At 38.0% G+C, this 17,751-nt stretch overlaps 2 protein-coding genes and 1 long non-coding RNA gene across 4 annotated transcripts in view; 2 read left to right on the top strand and 1 right to left on the bottom strand.

Moving 5' to 3' along the window:
* The window catches only part of LOC127966913 (clathrin heavy chain 1), a 35,287-nt gene extending 26,564 nt beyond the window's left edge, over positions 1-8,723 (top strand). For both annotated transcript variants that reach the window (XM_052568278.1, XM_052568277.1), the window contains exons 15-31: positions 633-758; positions 835-977; positions 1,329-1,563; positions 1,674-1,796; positions 2,070-2,215; positions 2,373-2,556; positions 2,667-2,859; positions 2,951-3,108; positions 3,776-4,048; positions 4,131-4,298; positions 4,545-4,694; positions 5,427-5,558; positions 5,657-5,767; positions 5,880-6,050; positions 6,142-6,363; positions 7,257-7,332; positions 7,435-8,723. In XM_052568278.1, the coding sequence (XP_052424238.1) occupies positions 633-758; positions 835-977; positions 1,329-1,563; positions 1,674-1,796; positions 2,070-2,215; positions 2,373-2,556; positions 2,667-2,859; positions 2,951-3,108; positions 3,776-4,048; positions 4,131-4,298; positions 4,545-4,694; positions 5,427-5,558; positions 5,657-5,767; positions 5,880-6,050; positions 6,142-6,363; positions 7,257-7,332; positions 7,435-7,571 (2,748 nt within the window). In that variant the 3' untranslated portion in view covers positions 7,572-8,723. The remainder of the gene's footprint in view (positions 1-632; positions 759-834; positions 978-1,328; positions 1,564-1,673; positions 1,797-2,069; positions 2,216-2,372; positions 2,557-2,666; positions 2,860-2,950; positions 3,109-3,775; positions 4,049-4,130; positions 4,299-4,544; positions 4,695-5,426; positions 5,559-5,656; positions 5,768-5,879; positions 6,051-6,141; positions 6,364-7,256; positions 7,333-7,434) is intronic.
* Positions 8,724-8,889: 166 nt separating this feature from the next.
* On the bottom strand, positions 8,890-10,428 carry ptrh2 (peptidyl-tRNA hydrolase 2). Its single transcript, XM_052568280.1, has 2 exons — positions 10,294-10,428; positions 8,890-9,560 (listed from the first exon to the last, which is right to left on the bottom strand). Exon 2 carries the CDS (start codon positions 9,550-9,552, stop codon positions 9,028-9,030), a length of 525 nt encoding a protein of 174 aa, XP_052424240.1. The 5' UTR covers positions 9,553-9,560; positions 10,294-10,428; the 3' UTR covers positions 8,890-9,027.
* A 6,297-nt stretch (positions 10,429-16,725) lies between these two features.
* LOC127966908 (uncharacterized) overlaps positions 16,726-17,751 on the top strand; it is a 30,772-nt gene continuing 29,746 nt past the window's right edge. The window contains exon 1 of the long non-coding RNA XR_008155737.1: positions 16,726-16,973. This is a non-coding gene — a long non-coding RNA (uncharacterized LOC127966908). The remainder of the gene's footprint in view (positions 16,974-17,751) is intronic.

Raw genomic sequence — 17,751 nt, 5'->3', positions numbered from 1 at the left:
GAAATGGAAGCCTTGGGTCTTTTTCAGAATCTATTCCACCAGAGTCAGACCTTATAAAGTCGACTTCTCTGTTGGACTCTGCCAGCTTCAAAGGGTGGATCCAGAAAGCCAAGTTGTGTGGAATGATTTTGAGACGTGTTCAAGTTTAATATAGTCTTGTTTAAGGCTTCACTGCAAATGTTCAGCCTCCGTAAATATCTGTAGACACGCTTAATGTGTTGAAGGTTGTGGAGGTTGATTTGTGGCGTTTCTTTGGAGTGAATTGTACAATCCCAGTTCATTAATCCTGTATGTGTTGTAAACTGTACTGTGTGGCAAAAGAAGTTTAAAAAGTTTTAGCCAGCAGGGGGAGCAGTACTGCCACCTCAAAGTTTGACATGATTCAAGCCTTGTTTTCCATTATAGACCTTCTTTTAACCACTAACCACACAATTCTTCAAAAAACATATTTTGTGGAATACTCCGTTATCCTCGAATCATGTTTATAACTTGTCATTTTTAATTGCATTTTTTAAATTACGATTTATTTGTTAGATTTTTATAGAACTTGTTTTGACTGTATTATTGAACAATTGACTTCTGTGTCTGACATCTGACGTTATCTTCTCATTTCCCCGACGTTTGACCGACAGGAAGCTAAACTCACCGACCAGCTGCCTCTCATTATTGTGTGCGATCGCTTCGACTTCGTCCATGATCTTGTACTCTACTTGTACCGAAACAACCTGCAGAAGTACATCGAAATCTACGTGCAGAAGGTGCGTAACCTTTACTTACTGCTCACACAACCTCTGTAGTCAAACAAACCGTAAACGAATATTTGTGTATAAATAGGTGAACCCAAGTCGTCTGCCTGTGGTGATTGGAGGGCTCCTGGATGTTGACTGCTCCGAGGACGTCATCAAAAGCTTGATCCTGGTCGTTCGGGGCCAGTTTTCCACCGATGAGCTGGTGGCAGAAGTGGAGAAGAGAAACAGGTATAAACTTTGCATCCAAAAGTCAACCTCGAAGCAGAAGTTATGAAAACAAAGCACTTGAGACGATGATGTTATGCTGTCTTGGATGCAAAACTACTACAGGATGCTTCTGTTTATTTTAGGTGATGTTTAATCATTTGTTTGTGTACATCATGAGAGTTTCCAGATGAAACTTGGATTGCACAAGTAAACAAAGAACGAGGACAGCAGTAGCTGTTCTGATTGTTTAACAACAGCTCTAGCAGTTGCAATATGCTATTTTGTGAAGGGACTTATTTTGGAAAAACATAAACGTTAATTAAACATAAACTGCTTTAGATAGGTTGAGTTTTATATGTCTTTCTCCGGTAGGCTGAAGCTGTTGTTGCCATGGCTGGAGTCTCGTATCCACGAGGGCTGTGAGGAGCCGGCTACCCATAATGCCCTGGCCAAGATCTACATTGACAGCAATAACCACCCAGAACGCTTCTTGCGGGAAAACCCGTACTACGACAGCCGCGTGGTGGGGAAATACTGCGAGAAAAGAGACCCTCACCTGGCCTGTGTGGCCTATGAGAGAGGACAGTGTGACCAGGAGCTCATCAACGTTAGTATGCTTGTCCAGAAATTTTTTTTAAGCTTTTACATACCAAGTTTAGAGCAACCAACAACAATATAAAGCATAACATTTGTAACTTTTTTTATTTTTCTTTACAGGTTTGCAATGAGAACTCGCTGTTTAAGAGTTTGTCCCGTTACCTGGTGCGCCGCAGAGACCCAGAGCTTTGGGCCAGCGTGCTTTTGGAGACTAACCCCTACAGGAGACCCCTTATTGACCAGGTACACATATGTTACATTCATCTCTCACCATACACAAACATGGATCATAGAGGTGAAAGTGCATTGAAAGTGCATGGTTAGGTTTTATTCATTTCACATTAATATTGGGTGAAATAGATGAGTCTTATCAACACTTGAAAGCATTGGATTATATTTGGCATGCAAGAAATTTGAGAAGTTTTATTTATGAATAATATATGTCTTAAAATCTCTTATTCCCTTTTGACCTTCCTGCATGATTTTTTTTGAATATCAAGTTGTTTGTGTTTTTAGGTGGTGCAGACAGCCCTGTCAGAGACTCAGGACCCAGAGGAGGTGTCCGTCACAGTGAAGGCCTTCATGACTGCTGACCTGCCCAATGAACTCATTGAGCTGCTGGAAAAGATCGTCCTGGACAACTCGATCTTTAGTGAACACAGGTGCATAAGCCCAAAAATATTCCAACATATGAACGTTTTGAACAGGCCATTTTTGTGTGTTTTACGGACATGAAATTCCTTGCCCAGATAGTCTTGTGCAACCTTTTAACGCAATTTAATAAAGTTTAATAAAGTCCAATCTTCATCTTGCTCCTAGAAACCTGCAGAACCTGCTCATCCTAACAGCCATCAAAGCAGACCGGACCCGCGTCATGGAGTACATCAACCGCCTGGACAACTATGATGCCCCAGACATCGCCAACATCGCCATCAGCAGCGAGCTGTTCGAGGAGGCCTTTGCTATCTTCAGGAAGTTTGATGTCAACACCTCTGCAGTGCAGGTATGTGTGTTTGAGCCATACTTTCAGTAGCCTTCTTTTTCAAATGTAGGCTTGAAGTGATTTACTGAAGAGCAGATAAGGACAGAGCTGATGTTTCCTGTCCTCCTCAGGTTCTGATCGAGCACATCGGTAATCTGGACCGGGCTTATGAGTTTGCAGAGCGCTGTAATGAACCTGCAGTGTGGAGCCAGCTGGCTAAGGCTCAGCTGCAAAAGGGTCTCGTCAAAGAGTCCATTGACTCCTACATCAAGGCTGATGACCCCTCAGCTTACATGGAGGTGGTTCAGGTCTCTTCCCAAAATGGTACGGCCTCTTCAGTTCTAGATTATAAATGATTGTTTTTAAGGACATTTTTCCTTTGATTCTGTATTCACAACCATATTTCCTGGCTCAGGTAACTGGGAGGACCTGGTGAAGTTTCTGCAGATGGCCAGAAAGAAGGCCCGAGAGTCATACGTGGAGACTGAGCTGATCTTCGCACTGGCCAAAACCAACCGTCTCGCTGAACTGGAGGAGTTTATAAATGGACCAAATAATGCACACATCCAGCAGGTCATGCACAATTGTGTTTTTAATGTGTTTTAACATGGTTATTATAGGATTATTAAAATCCTGTTATAGTATGTATTAGAATTTTGAAGTTATATTATTTATATATTATTCATTTAATATTCTATTTTCAGTTCACTTACATTTGGTATTTTTATTTAGCTTTCATTTTTATATTTTTATTTCAGCAGAATTATTTATTTTAACAATTTTTAAATAATTGTTAATATTATATAACTGTGTGTATGTATGTATGTAGGTACGTACGTGTGTGTGTGTGTGTGTGTGTGTGTGTGTATATATATATATATATATATATATATATATATATATATATATATATATATATATATATATATATATATATATATATATATATATGTATGTATGTATGTATGTATATATATATATATATATATGTATGTATATGTTTATGTATTTCAGTTTTAGTAATTTTAGTACATCAACAAAATCTAATTAATAAAAAAATTATATCTTAATATTTGTATTTTATTTCCGCTTTATTTTTCAAAAACATTTATTTTTTTATTTTATCAACAGTTTCATATAGTTTTAGTTACCCGTTACAACACTTGGATATTAAGAGTACTTTATTATACATGTTTGAAAAATATGTTATATAACACTGTTTATTTATTATTACTCACAGGTTGGAGATCGCTGCTATGACGAGAAGATGTACGAGGCGGCCAAACTTCTATACAATAACGTCTCTAACTTCGGCCGCTTGGCTTCTACCCTGGTCCACTTGGGCGAGTATCAAGCCGCCGTGGACGGTGCCCGCAAGGCTAACAGCACTCGCACGTGGAAGGAGGTGTGCTTTGCTTGTGTGGATGGGAATGAGTTCAGATTGGCTCAGATATGCGGCCTCCACATCGTGGTTCATGCAGATGAACTAGAAGAGCTCATCAACTATTACCAGGCAAGTTGTTATCCTTCAAGAAGATTCTGCAAATAACTATAAAAAGGAAATGAATTACATGGTTATAAAATGCTCTTTATAGGACCGTGGCTACTTCGAGGAGCTGATCACCTTGCTGGAGGCGGCGCTGGGGTTGGAGCGTGCTCACATGGGCATGTTCACAGAGCTGGCCATCCTCTACTCTAAATTCAAACCACAGAAGATGAGGGAACACCTGGAGCTGTTCTGGTCCAGAGTCAACATCCCAAAGGTACACAGCACTGCTAAAGATGACTGTTTGTAAGACTTCTATGTTTTTAAATGTCCTTCGCTCAGTACTGTTAAACAGCAGGAGTTTTCTTCTTCCAGCATCCCCCTCCAGCTATAATTTAATTCAACATGTAATCTGATATTCTCCATAGAAATGATCTTAGTATCATCATCTGCAATGCACAGATGTTACAAAGTCTGTCTCCTTCTGTTCTTGACTACTTTTCTTTTTTTTGTTCTTTATCAGGTCCTGAGGGCTGCAGAGCAGGCTCACCTGTGGGCTGAGCTTGTTTTCCTCTACGACAAGTATGAAGAATACGACAACGCGATCATCACCATGATGAGTCATCCCACAGACGCCTGGAAAGAGGGACAGTTTAAGGACATCATCACCAAGGTAAAGTTCAACTGCTTTTCCTGTGTGGATAAATACACTTCCAATGAACTTCTGAGTTTAAACTTCTTTTACAGTGTTGCTATTGTTTTCTACAACAGTCAATCTTTGTTAACAGAAATAAAGCCAAAATAAAATATAAACATGATCTAAAAAAATTCTAAATTTACATTATTGATTAGAAACAATTTGTTAACACAGCCAATTATATCATTATCATTCATTATAATTATAGGTTTATATTGACTATATATATATATATATATATATATATATATATATATATATATATATATATATATATATATATATATATATAGTTTTTTTTTATAGTTATTTAAATTATTTATTAAATTATAATATAAAATTAAGACATCGTTTAATATATATAAAATGATTGATATAATTAGAATTATTATTAATTATTAGTATAAATATAAAAAATCTAATTAGGACATTAATTATCAATATATACATTTAAAAAGGAAAAGGGACTCATTTTTAAATGGAAAAACAAACATGAGAAATATTCCCTTGGAAACTAAATGGAATAAAATAAATGTAAGCTGAAAAATGACCAGAGAACATTAAATTACTTTCAATTGAAAATGAATACTGATCTTATTCAAATCTTAATCAATTATAAATATTAATATACAATATAATAGTATATAAACATTAATATGACAACACCAGGAAATTAATGAAATGACATGTATTTCTTGTTTTGTTTAGGTGGCCAATGTGGAACTGTACTACAAAGCAATCCAGTTTTATCTGGAGTTCAAGCCCTTGTTACTGAACGACCTGCTCCTAGTTCTTTCCCCAAGACTGGATCACTCTCGTGCCGTCAGCTTCTTCAGCAAGGTACGGAAAGCAAACACAAGGCTACCTTGCCTGTGTGGTGAGCCGTTGAACTTCATGTTCATTTAACATCAGCTAAAATGACTTTTTTGTTTCTTCAGGTTAAGCAGCTTCCTCTCATCAAGCCTTATCTGCGGTCAGTACAAAACCACAACAACAAGTCTGTCAATGAAGCACTTAACAACCTCTTCATCTCAGAGGAAGACTATCAGGTACAAAAGCAGTGTAAACAAGTATTTTTCAGAAAAACAAACTATTATTGAAGCTTTTATACAGTATCTGTTGTCCGCCGCCTCATCATCTGTTCAATTGTCCTGTCCGCAGGCACTCAGGACATCTATAGATGCATACGATAACTTTGACAACATCACACTGGCCCAGCGTCTGGAGAAACACGAACTGATCGAGTTCAGGAGAATCGCTGCTTACCTCTTCAAGGGCAACAACCGATGGAAGCAGAGTGTGGAGCTGTGCAAGAAAGACAAACTCTACAAGGTGAGGTGGATGATGGGGTTAATGTCTAGTCATGCTATTTGTGAATGTAGTTGATCTGAATCCTGACAGCCATGCATGTTCTTCTACCCAGGATGCAATGCAGTATGCGTCAGAGTCGAAGGACATAGAACTAGCCGAGGAGCTGCTGCAGTGGTTTCTTCAGGAAGATAAGAAGGAGTGTTTCGCCTCCTGCCTCTTCACCTGCTACGACCTGCTCAGGCCTGATGTGGTGCTGGAGACAGCGTGGAGGCACAACATCATGGACTTTGCCATGCCTTACTTCATCCAGGTGATGAGGGAATACCTCAGCAAGGTAAGGATCGCCTGCTACTCTGAAATGAGGAACAAATGTATGGAGGACTAGAAATGCCACTTAATTATTGTGAGTTATTTCAAAACAATGACCTTTGACTAACGTTTGAAGGTTGTTTAAATCATTTACATTTGTTTAGCTGAAAAGTGACATTTACATACAGTGAATTGTATTTTTGTAATTTTTTTTAAGAATTATAATTATCAGTATAACACATATTGATAATTGATTATTTTATTAATATTATTTATTATAATAGTCAATACAAATGTTTTATTTATTAAGATAAATGACAATGACAAATGCAAATGACATTAGTATATACCTCAGTATAATCATGTTATAATTAAATGTAAAAAATGAAGACGTTTTTCAATATATTAAAAATAAAAACATGAAAACACTTGTGCTAACATTTAAAAAATATATATATTTTCACTTTGGAATGTGATTTAACATTCACATACTTCAATTGAGCATAAAATGAAGACATCAATTATCAGAAGACTAACTTAAAAAGTCACAGATAACTGACTAGAATCAAATAAATGATTTTAAATAAGTCCATTTGAGAAGTCCATTAGCATTTACATATAGTAACAGTACAAGTATTTTCAAATAATTATAATTGATATCATAAGACATCAATTATCAATTTAACTTGAACCATAAATTAATAGCATTTTTAATATCTCTGTCAATTTAAAGTGATTAACATTTGTACATTAACTTACATATGACTAATTAATACACATTAGTATAATTATATTTGTATTGACACTATTGTATTTTCTGAATTTTAATGAATAATAAAACCATGATTATTTTAAGAGGCATTCTTAGTCCTCCGCACAATTGTCATATATACGGACTCATTTTTCTCATGTGTTTAGGTGGACAAGTTGGAGACCTCTGAATCCTTGAGGAAAGAAGAGGAGCAGGCCACAGAGACTCAACCCATTGTTTATGGTAAAACAGTGAAGCAAAGACAATGGACTAGGATTGATGTTTTTTTTTTTTTTAAATATATGTAAAAAAAATATATATATTTTAAACTCTCTCATTCCTCAGGCACGCCCCAGCTCATGCTGACAGCAGGTCCCAGTGTGCCTGTCCCCCCGCAGCAGGCTTATGGCTATGGGTACACAGCAGCGCCTGGCTACCCCCAGGCTCCTCAGGCACAGCCGGGTTTCGGTTACGGCATGTAAGGACCTCCCCATTTCCCGCTCGCCCCTCTTCCAGCTGCCGCTTGGGTCGGTCCAGCACCCCTATGGATCTCTCTCCCTCAATCCTCCACCAGTCCGACTCTACCACTTTGTGCTCACGACGGGGGATTTGAGCAAATGTTATTCTTTTACTTTACCTTTTTTAAAACGATCGTTTTTGTTTATCGTGTTTTCTTTATACCATCATGAAGGACTTTATTTCTATACTGTCAAAGATTTCATCAAGTATAATTTTTTTCACATTCCAGATACTTACTAGATTTAATTTCCTGTCAGTTTTATCTGTCAATAAAAGGGGAATGGTGTCTACAATGAGGAGACTTGTGGGAGAAGCAAGTCCGCTTGATTAAAATGACAAAAAAAAAAATCAGATTTGCACTCCGTAGTCAGAGAAAAACATCTAATGTGTAATTTTGGTGTGTGTGAACAACTTCAGTCTTTCAGCATTTAATATTGTATATTCCAGGAAAGAAAATAAAACGGAGAAGAAAAAAAACGTACAATTACTGCCTCCACAAACAAACACTACTCAGTACCAGTAATTCAATGGAGGTGCGTAGCTCTCGAAATAAATATATGAAAAAGGTTATTTTAAATGCATAAACATGCATTCATATGGCAACTTCAGACCTTTTCCCTGACATATTTAGGTTCTCCAATTTTTGTTTTCCATATGAAAAACAAACTTTTGTTGTGCAGTAACCCGTACTCATTGTGTGGGACCATCCATTTGAATATATATATAAATATATATGCGGCTGTCCACACCTGTTTGTGTTTTACTAACCTTACTTCTCTGTGCTGCAGTGTGTACGTGTGCGTATGTGTGTGTGTGTGTGCTGGTTGTTGTGATGTTTAGGTCACTGTACGGCACCGAAGTGAGACTAGAAAGCCAGTTTATCCTGCCAGTTATTCCTAAACTCAGTTTACCCTTTATTTGTAAAGAAGTGAAATCACAAATGGTTTAAGAACGAAGATTAAACTAACTCCCTGTGTGTCCTGAGTTCAGATAAATCATAAACGTATATTGTTATGACCTGATTGTGCACAAAGAGAATGAGATTTTTTTCCCCCACAGATTATCATATAAATAAAAGGCTTCTTGTTTGTCAAGAAAAATCTGGTCTAAGCATAGCTTCATGTGCCATGTATTTTTTCTTCCCAATACACTTTGTAATTTCTCCCCCTTGATACTCACTGGACAGTTTCAGACTGTTTCAGGGGGGCAATCAAAATATAACAGAAATGAGATACCCAAATTCTGCATTTAAGACTTATAATGACAAAAAATATACTCATGTTCAATAATGGAAAGGGTGTTTACTTAAAATCAATATAAATCAATGTGTCATTTTAACACTTTTAATTAATCTTCACCACTCTTTCTAGTTGCATACAAATGACAAGAATTAGTCCCATCTTAATCCAATAGTGTTATTTAATACAATTTGAGGTGTCCAGTCACTTTATCAATAAGATCGGCTGGCCCCGGTCCCACGCCAAGAACCGTCCGAGACCCTGGTGCAATTTGGGTTCTTCCAGCATCTTGGATTAAACTGACCGGCAGTCCGACCTCTTTGGCATGGGACAGCAGCTCCAGCAGACAGTCCTCGTCTGGAGCCTTGACCACCACTTTGGGCTGACCACAGTACTCCCACTGTTTCAGGAGCTCGGGGTTTCTGCGCTGGACCTGCTTGTAGGCCGACACAGCGGCGTGGGAGCATTGGGCTGCCACTTTACCTTTGCCCATCTTTAGATCGGTTCGGACCACCAGGATCATTTTGAACTCTCCGCTATCGCCCATCACACTGGCCTCACTGCCAGCACTGGCGCTGTTTCCTAAAGCTGCCATCATGTTGCGGGATGATCTGCCAAGACGCCCACTGAGGTGCCATCCGAGGCAGAGCCCGCAGCCTACACCTGCCAGTACACCCAAAGCGACAGGCCCATACAGAGAGTCCATCCCCGTATCTGATGAAACACAAGAGTGAATGATTCATAACATAAACATCAGTGCAGTTCTCTACCTTCACACAAAATGACCATGTTAACCATAGTACAAAGGGTAATATTACTATTTTAAAACTGGAACTATCTACAAATCTACAAATGGCATATAAAGTTAAACAAAATAGCAGAAAGGTTTATCACATATTCATTTAATGTTTATATTAGTAACAATATCTGTTACTATAGTATTTTAACCACAGGAAACTGGTTTACCATGCATGTAAATAAAAATATGCTAACAGCCAGTTTGACAAAAATCCAGTGTTTTAAAATCTGAATGCTCAGAAAAGATCATATTAGCCTCGTTGTGCAATTGAAAAAGCATATGTAATTACGCTAAATAATTAAAAGTTTACAAATAACCCATGTGAAGGAAGTGTTATGTTTATTATGTGTCCATATGAATAAATTGACAATAACGTACTATAGCATTTTAGAGGAAGCACTGGGATCTGGTGTAGGAGTACAGTATCAAGTAAGCGTTAATATTTGTGCAACTAATAATCTATAAAACGATCACATTCTGCACTACATTCGTCAATGACAATGCTGTCAGTCTAGCCGGCTGGATTAAATCTAGGTAAAACGTGTTCGCTTAAACGACCCTCGAACGATTTTTTATTGGCTATACTAACCGGTCCTGTTGAGACTATTCATTATAAACGTGTTTCTGAATATTTTGAATCAGACCTACCAGAAATCAAAATGATTCAGCAACCTGAAGTTTCCTGCAAACTCCACGAGCCGCTTCTTTCAAGCTGACGCTGGATGATGACGTCACGGGTTTTAAAGCAACCGCGAAAACCCGAGAAGTATTCCAGTCAGGTTTCGATAATGTGTATTTTATCCTTATGAATGATTGTATTAATGTGTTCACCTTTCTTTCACATCTTCATTCTGCATTATCTAGAAAGGAAATTATCCACCATAATTTCATTAGGTGTTGAAAAGGTGTTGTTGCAATTATTATTATATATTTATTTATATATATATATAATTTTATTTTTGCTTAATAATGCACCGTAAGTGTAATGCCGCAAAGTCTAACAAACTACCTTCACAGATAGCATTTGGAGTATCATGGGTTAAAACCGTAAGTGTGATGCCGCAAAGTCTAACAAACTACCTTCACAGACAGCATTTTGAGTATCATGGTTAGTTCCCAGCTAAAGTTACAGGGGTCGACTCATTTATAAGCAGGTGCATGCATTAACAGCAGTCTATCTACTCAAACTCTTTTCTGGGCAGTTTTAATTCTTTACTCTTTTGGACCCCAGAGACCCAGCCTAATTTAAGACTTTGCAAAAAAAGCTTTGAAACCAGACACTGTGTTTTTCGGGCCTGGCTTCTCGTGGTTTTACTCCTTTAGTGTACCCCTGGGAGAGCAGGTGTGCTGTGGGTTGTGTAAGACTTAAACTACTGACAAAATGTTCTTAATTCTGACATTAGGGATTGTCTTACCTGCTGGCTCTTTATGTTTGTTTGTTTGTTTATCCAGGCTGCTGTTCATGTATTACTTTGACACCAGCAGTGAAGGTTACTCATCCCCAGTGAAGGATTATGTGAATTCGCTAATCATTAAGAGCACAAAAATGAATACAAATACATTACATTACATTATTTTAAAATAATGTGCATTTCAAAAACAGAATATTTGTAGATTGTTAGATGATCAGATTTTTTTTCACTGACGTCTTTGTGTTGCTGCACAGTGAAACCAGAGAAGCAACAACAAGTACTGAACGGTTTGACAAACAAAGGAGTGAGATGTGAAAAGATTGTGTTCAAGATAAAACCAGCATCAATAGTGTTTTCACAGCAACGTAGAGTACCTTCCGCGGTGATGGTATTGTTAAAACTTTTTTTCTGCCTGTTGTCAAAACTCTGCAGTACTTGGGGGTTATTTTTGGTGCATTTGTGGTGGGCCTCAGGGTTTTTTGTGCGGTTGGTAACTGGAATGAGAGTCTTTATATAGACTGTCATGCCACTGGCCTATTTAGTGAATGTGAGATCTCACTAGGGTATCGTTTAAGTGCACAAATACTCATCCTTCCTGTGAGTTTGTCACATGTATTCCTAAAGGGATCATTTAACCAAGAATTAAATAATGTCATAATTTAGTCCTCTTTATGTCATTTCAAATTATCTTCTTTCTTCTGTAAAAAGTTTAGCACAATCTCCGAGATTACTACTATCTACTTTTACTGTTTGTAAAAGTGAAGCACGACGACTTTGCTAAATATCTCCTTTTGTATTCCACCCTAATAAATATTTAGAATGACATGAGGGTGAGTAAATTATAACAGACTGTTCATTTTTATGTGAACTATCATTGGGATGGGATGTTTATGTTCCAGATTGGAATAATTAAGAAAACGAATCAGGCTTTTTTGGGTTTAGCTTTACATAATGTGGTTTGCACTCTTGACCTGGCATCCATGATGACTCTGGCAGTGCAGCTGGTTGCATCAATGGGTCATGCACAGGTCCGATTGGGTTACAGTAATCTGCAAAACACAGCAGAGAATTGCAGCCACCAGAATGATTAGGGACAGAGAAGAGAGAAAACAAGCAAGAATGTGAATGCAGACTCTGTATTGCTCTCTTCCCCCTCTCTGTCATCCTCTGTGTGGGTATAAAGACATTTTAAACATTGTGATTATCTGTCCCACAGGTGCATGATTGTCTATAATGAGATGGCTGAAAATGGGACAGATTTGAAGTTTCCTTGAAGAAGAGTGGGACTGTGGGACCAGCACAATCAGAGCTCTAGAAATACAGGTCAGCCCTGCAGGCTCCTTCTCACTGACCTTATAGAACATAAACGTGCACTCCTAATGCTTGTTATTTTGAAAATGCAGTTTTAGGCCTATTATATTATTGCTTCCCATGATTATCATTGTTATAGCTGAAACGAAAACCTTAAAAATCATTTTGTTTCATTAAAAGCTTTAAAATTACAGCATTTTTTTGAAAGTCATATGCATCCTTGATGAATAAAAGTACTGAACTGAATGTTCCGATATATATATGAAATGTGCATATATGTGTGCATGTGAATGTACCATGATAAGCAGCACAAACAATTGATAAGAAAATGTAGAGGACACTAGGACACTTATTATGCCAGATACACTCATATTGAAGAAGCTGATGAAGAAATAGGAAACATTCTCAAAATTAAATCAAAATGCATTTGACAGAAAACTACTCGATTCTCTCTGCCTCAAAAAGATTTAATAATCACCATTAACAGTGTCATTTACATCTCAAAGCCTCGTTTTAATCCAATAAAAGCTCCCGCAGCGGTCCTTACAAATTAAGACTGACATCTAACTGCAAGTTGAAGTCTTTGCCAAGTTAGTCTGGGTTTAATAAAACCCCTGAGATTATTTTAATAGATTTTGTTTCAGTTCTGCAGAAGAGGTTTGAAAAGGCTTAGGTGAGTAAGGCTGTTCTTGAGAAACAGCCGCGGGTATGTAATACCAGTAGTTAAACACTTTGAACCAGGGGCCTCTGTGCAGTTTCCTCCCACACAGCTGAATGTGATAGAGTGTGTGCTCTACGTGTGCTTCAAGAGTACATACTGTTCAACTAGGCCACTTTAATGTTTATGTAGCGTGGTACACATGACGCAAAATATGTATGTCCTTGTATGTATATATTAGTTATTAGCTTCTTTTAATCTACCATTTCTTACTGACTGACAATGTTTTCTCAGGGGCTAATAACTTGAAGCTTTAATTGTGCTTTAACTGGAACTTTTACATGGAAAAACAGATCTTTCATGTAGAGAAACTCAAGTCGTCTCTCAGCATGTGTGGGAGCGTTTAAGAAGGCTCGTAAGACTGACGTGGAAATTATTCTAATATGACTAAGTCTGACATTCCCGGACCAGGCGTCTGACTTTGGCTTTTCCAACACTGCTGCGTTCAACTGAAGCAATAGTCTGAAGTCAAAAGTCATCACTTGCTCACCAACGGATCCTCTGCAGTGAATGGGTGTTGTCAGAATGAGCTTAAAGAGCTAAAAAAAAACATCACAATAAAACCACAACTCCAGTCCATCATTCAATGTCTTGTGGAAATCTGTGTGTTTGTAAGAAACAAATCCATTATAAAGGTGTTTTTAAACTGCTGCTAAAATATAAGTGCTCTATCCAACAATATTGCATTCTCCAGTAAAAAAAAATGTTTTTAGAATTAGGATTATTTTTAGCATTATATTCTGAGGCACCTTTTCACAGCAAGATTCTTTGGTGAGCAAGTGATGTAAAGCTACAATTCTCCAAATCTGTTCCAATGAAGATATAGACTCATCTACATCTTGGATAGCCTGAGTAAATTTTCAGGAAATTTTTTTTTGGGTGATCCGCTCCTTTAAGAAACATCTACCTGATCTGTGACATGACATTCAGCCAAGTATGGTAACCCATACTCAGAATTAGTGCTCTGCATTTAACCCATCCAAAGTGCACACACACAGCAGTGAACACACACACCGTGAACACACACCCAGAGCAGTGGGCAGTCATATATGCTGCAGTGCCCAGGGAGCAGTTGGGGGTTCGGTGCCTTGCTCAAGGGCACCTAAGTCATGGTGTTGTCGGCCCGAGACTCGAACCCCCCCAACCCTCCAACCCTAGGTTTAGGAGTCAAGCTCCCTAACCACTATGCCACGACTTCTACGACTTCCCCCTTTAATCAGACTTCAACTTTTAATGGTAACATAATTTAGTTTATGTTGGTGTTACCACATGAATCATAGTTGTTGACAAGGTAGACTCTTTTACAATGAAGTTCCTTCCACTTATTTTTATCAGAGATGGCGGAGATTTGAATTGGAATTATTGAGGTTTGGACTCAAACCAGTGTCCACCTCCTCGGCCTTATGTGTAGTTGGTTACTGCTTGGCCACAGCTCCAACCTAGTCATTTTAAAGACTATGTGTCAGTTTAGTTTGCTTTGTTGCAATAATAGCAAATCATCAGTTTATTTAATTGTGCACATAGGGTCAAATTATGGCCTTGTTTCCTCCTCGTCCTCTTTGCTGCCGTCTCCATTCAGGCAGCACTTCAGAAGGTGAAGTTGAGCCTGCTGTTATATAACAATTATGAAATCTTTCTATCTATTTTTAGACTCCAATATTGTCAGGTCTTTGAAACTATGATGAGCTGGTTATGATCTTGGATCACTTTGCTCGGTGATTTGATTGCATTAAAAATGTATTATGCTGTTATTTGAAAGATTTATTATAGGTTTTTTGTTTGTGAACATTATTGTGTAATACCTCCTCTAGCTCGGCACAAAAACATGCCTTGACATCTCAGTCTCTTCACGACAGCAAGCTCTCATTATTGCTAAACTTGACACCAGTGATTTATGAACGATGATTTTGCAGATTTTATATCAGCCTCATTTAAAGTCAAGTCAGGTCACCTTTATTTATATAGCACTTTTAAACAAAATACATTACGTCAAAGCAACTGAACAACATTCATTAGGAAAACAGTGTGTCAGTAATGCAAAATGATAGTTAAAGGCAGTTCATCATTGAATTCAGTGATGTCATCTCTGTTCAGTTTAAAAAGTATCTGTGCTTTATTTGCAATCAACTCAATGATATCACTAAACCGTTTCTTTCTGCATCTTGCAAAAAAATCACATATGAAAACCTTATTTAATCAAATACTTAGAGATAGTTCAAGCAAAATTGTTTTTATTCATATAATGGTCAGTAGAGTCCAAAACAACACTGAGCACCACTGACCTTCACTGCACAGACACAAAAAACACATATAAATATAAATGTATAAATAAAAACATAAAATATATTTTGTCTACCACGGAAGAAAGTAATACAGGTTTGGAACAGCACAAGTTTGAGTGAAGGATGATTTATGGGCAGACTATCAATTTAAATATAAATGCAGTAGTGACTGAACACCTTATCCCAGCTGTGCCCTTGCATCTAAACCAAATCCTCACTAAATTCCAAATTTACATACTTGTGCCTAATCTCTTACATTTATGCTAGCTATAAAAGCAATCCAGCATGCCTTAATAATGGCATTGAAAGGTCTTCTCTGACAAAGTATGTGTAGTATGAAGCGAGGAATGAGACCATTACTGTTTTGCTTTCCTGGAATTCCAGTGATGCAGATCTCTAGTCCCTTTCCAGAAATCCTTCAATGCTTCCATAATAACCTAAACCCACAGGTTTCACTGCAAAACAACCTGCCCTTTTCACCAACAGGATCCAATGAAACATTTTACAGCTCAGATCATCCTCTTTCACGGCCACTTAACGGATTCCCCTCAGATGTTTCTTCTAAAATTCCTTAAGAGCAATAAAAATAGACATAAATTATACTCAGTTGCTGACATGCAGCAAGAATATAGAGCTATAAATGACTGTGAATCGTGTTTGCTCTAGGAAGAATCTTGGAAGAGTACATTTTGGGATTTTCTTTCTCTTCTAAAACTCGAAAGGAAAATAAATTAAAAACTGTCATGGTTTACTCACCCTCTTGTATTTCTATAACTATGACTTTCTTCTGTGGAATATGATTTTTGTTGTTATTTTTAGTCTGTACAATTCGAATCTGTGGACTCTGATGATGTTTGGTTCTCAGTGTTCCTCAAAATATCATTTTTTCCCTCCGCAGAAGAGTCATTTGGGTTTGAATGACATGAGGTGGAATAAATGATGACACTGTTTTCATTTATTGGTAAACTATCCCAATAAGCAATTTGCTCTGTATGTAATTTGAAAAGAGACTAAATAGATTTCAGTCGTGCTTTCATGTAGGGAGTGATGAAGAAAAATCCAAGGGAAAGAGCAACCACATAATTGAAACAGAAATAGAAGAAATGGAAAGAATAGGGAATCAGTGAGTGAGGAAACGAGACCGAGCGGAGTGGAGTTGGTGAATGAGTGCGAGGGAGGGAGGGAGAGATAGGCAGAAGGAACTTGCTGCCCCTGGTTGGTGTTGTGTAAGACTTGGCTGGCTGTAGCAGAATAACACTCTTATTCTCTCAGTGCTTTGAACTCTGGTACCCTACAGCTCCGACCACCCCTCTCTGCAACAGCAAGAACTCACATTGAGGTGCCCCCTTCTCTCTCTCTCTCTCTCACTCTCACTTTCTCTCTGTCTATTTCCCTCTCCCCTTTCCTGCTGTGTCGCACTTCTCTTTCTCTTTCCATAAGACGTACCTCTCTCTGCTCCCTTCTCATTTGTCTTTCAATTTCTCCCACATGTGCTTATCTGCTTCAGATGTGCTGCTGTACCTTTTGCATTGAAGAAAGTTTCTGATGTTTTTTCTTTTTCTGTCCTGTTGGACTGAGAACAGGCGTGCACAGCTTCTTCAGCTGGTAAGAACCACCTGCATCTTACCTTTAACCATGCAAATGTGTTTTATTATAGTTTCATATAAGAGACTAATGCATGCATAATTGTATACGCTATGTATTTCAGACTGCATCTTTCTAAAAGCTCGTGTTACAGTGGTTGTGTAACACACACATTACTTCCTTGTTGCATTATGCGTGTGTGTATACAGTCTATGTTGTTAATGGTGAAAGTGAATCCACGTGCGTGTGATGGTTACACAGCAGTGTATGGGGTCAGCAGGTGCGTGTGTGTGTTAAAATGTGTCGATAACGTGTGGTGTTTGGTTCCGTGCTGTGTGCATATGTGTGTGTGTCAAAACTGCACATCGTGTTTGGATCGGTTGTCATTTCACGAGGCTATTGGAACGAACGAACCCGTTGACCCGCGGTTTAGTCGAGGACACGCCCCCCTCCCTTACGCACGCACGAACGTCGCTCTGCCTACTTGTTCTTCTCACTGAGACTGTTGTGTTTTTTTTTTTAATCTTATATCGCAAAGTTGTTTACTTTAAGCTTCTATTTTGACATAAAGGTGTTGGCAAAGCCACAGACAGAGGCTTGAAACAGCTGGTAGGTTTTAGAGATGCTCACTAACTATGAAAATACGTCTGCGTCACGCGCGCACTATGCAGTTGCTATGTTTAAGTTGGCACCGCCAATGTATCAAGTGCTGAAAGAATAAGCTAGAAACTTCCTCTGGAAAGAGAACTTTCCTGCCCTAAATGTAATTTGAGAAGGTTTAATGACTTGTTTTTTACGG

Source organism: Carassius gibelio, chromosome B10, assembly GCF_023724105.1.
Source record: "Carassius gibelio isolate Cgi1373 ecotype wild population from Czech Republic chromosome B10, carGib1.2-hapl.c, whole genome shotgun sequence".
Taxonomy (NCBI): domain Eukaryota; kingdom Metazoa; phylum Chordata; class Actinopteri; order Cypriniformes; family Cyprinidae; genus Carassius; species Carassius gibelio.
This window is presented reverse-complemented; position numbering and strand designations above follow the sequence as displayed.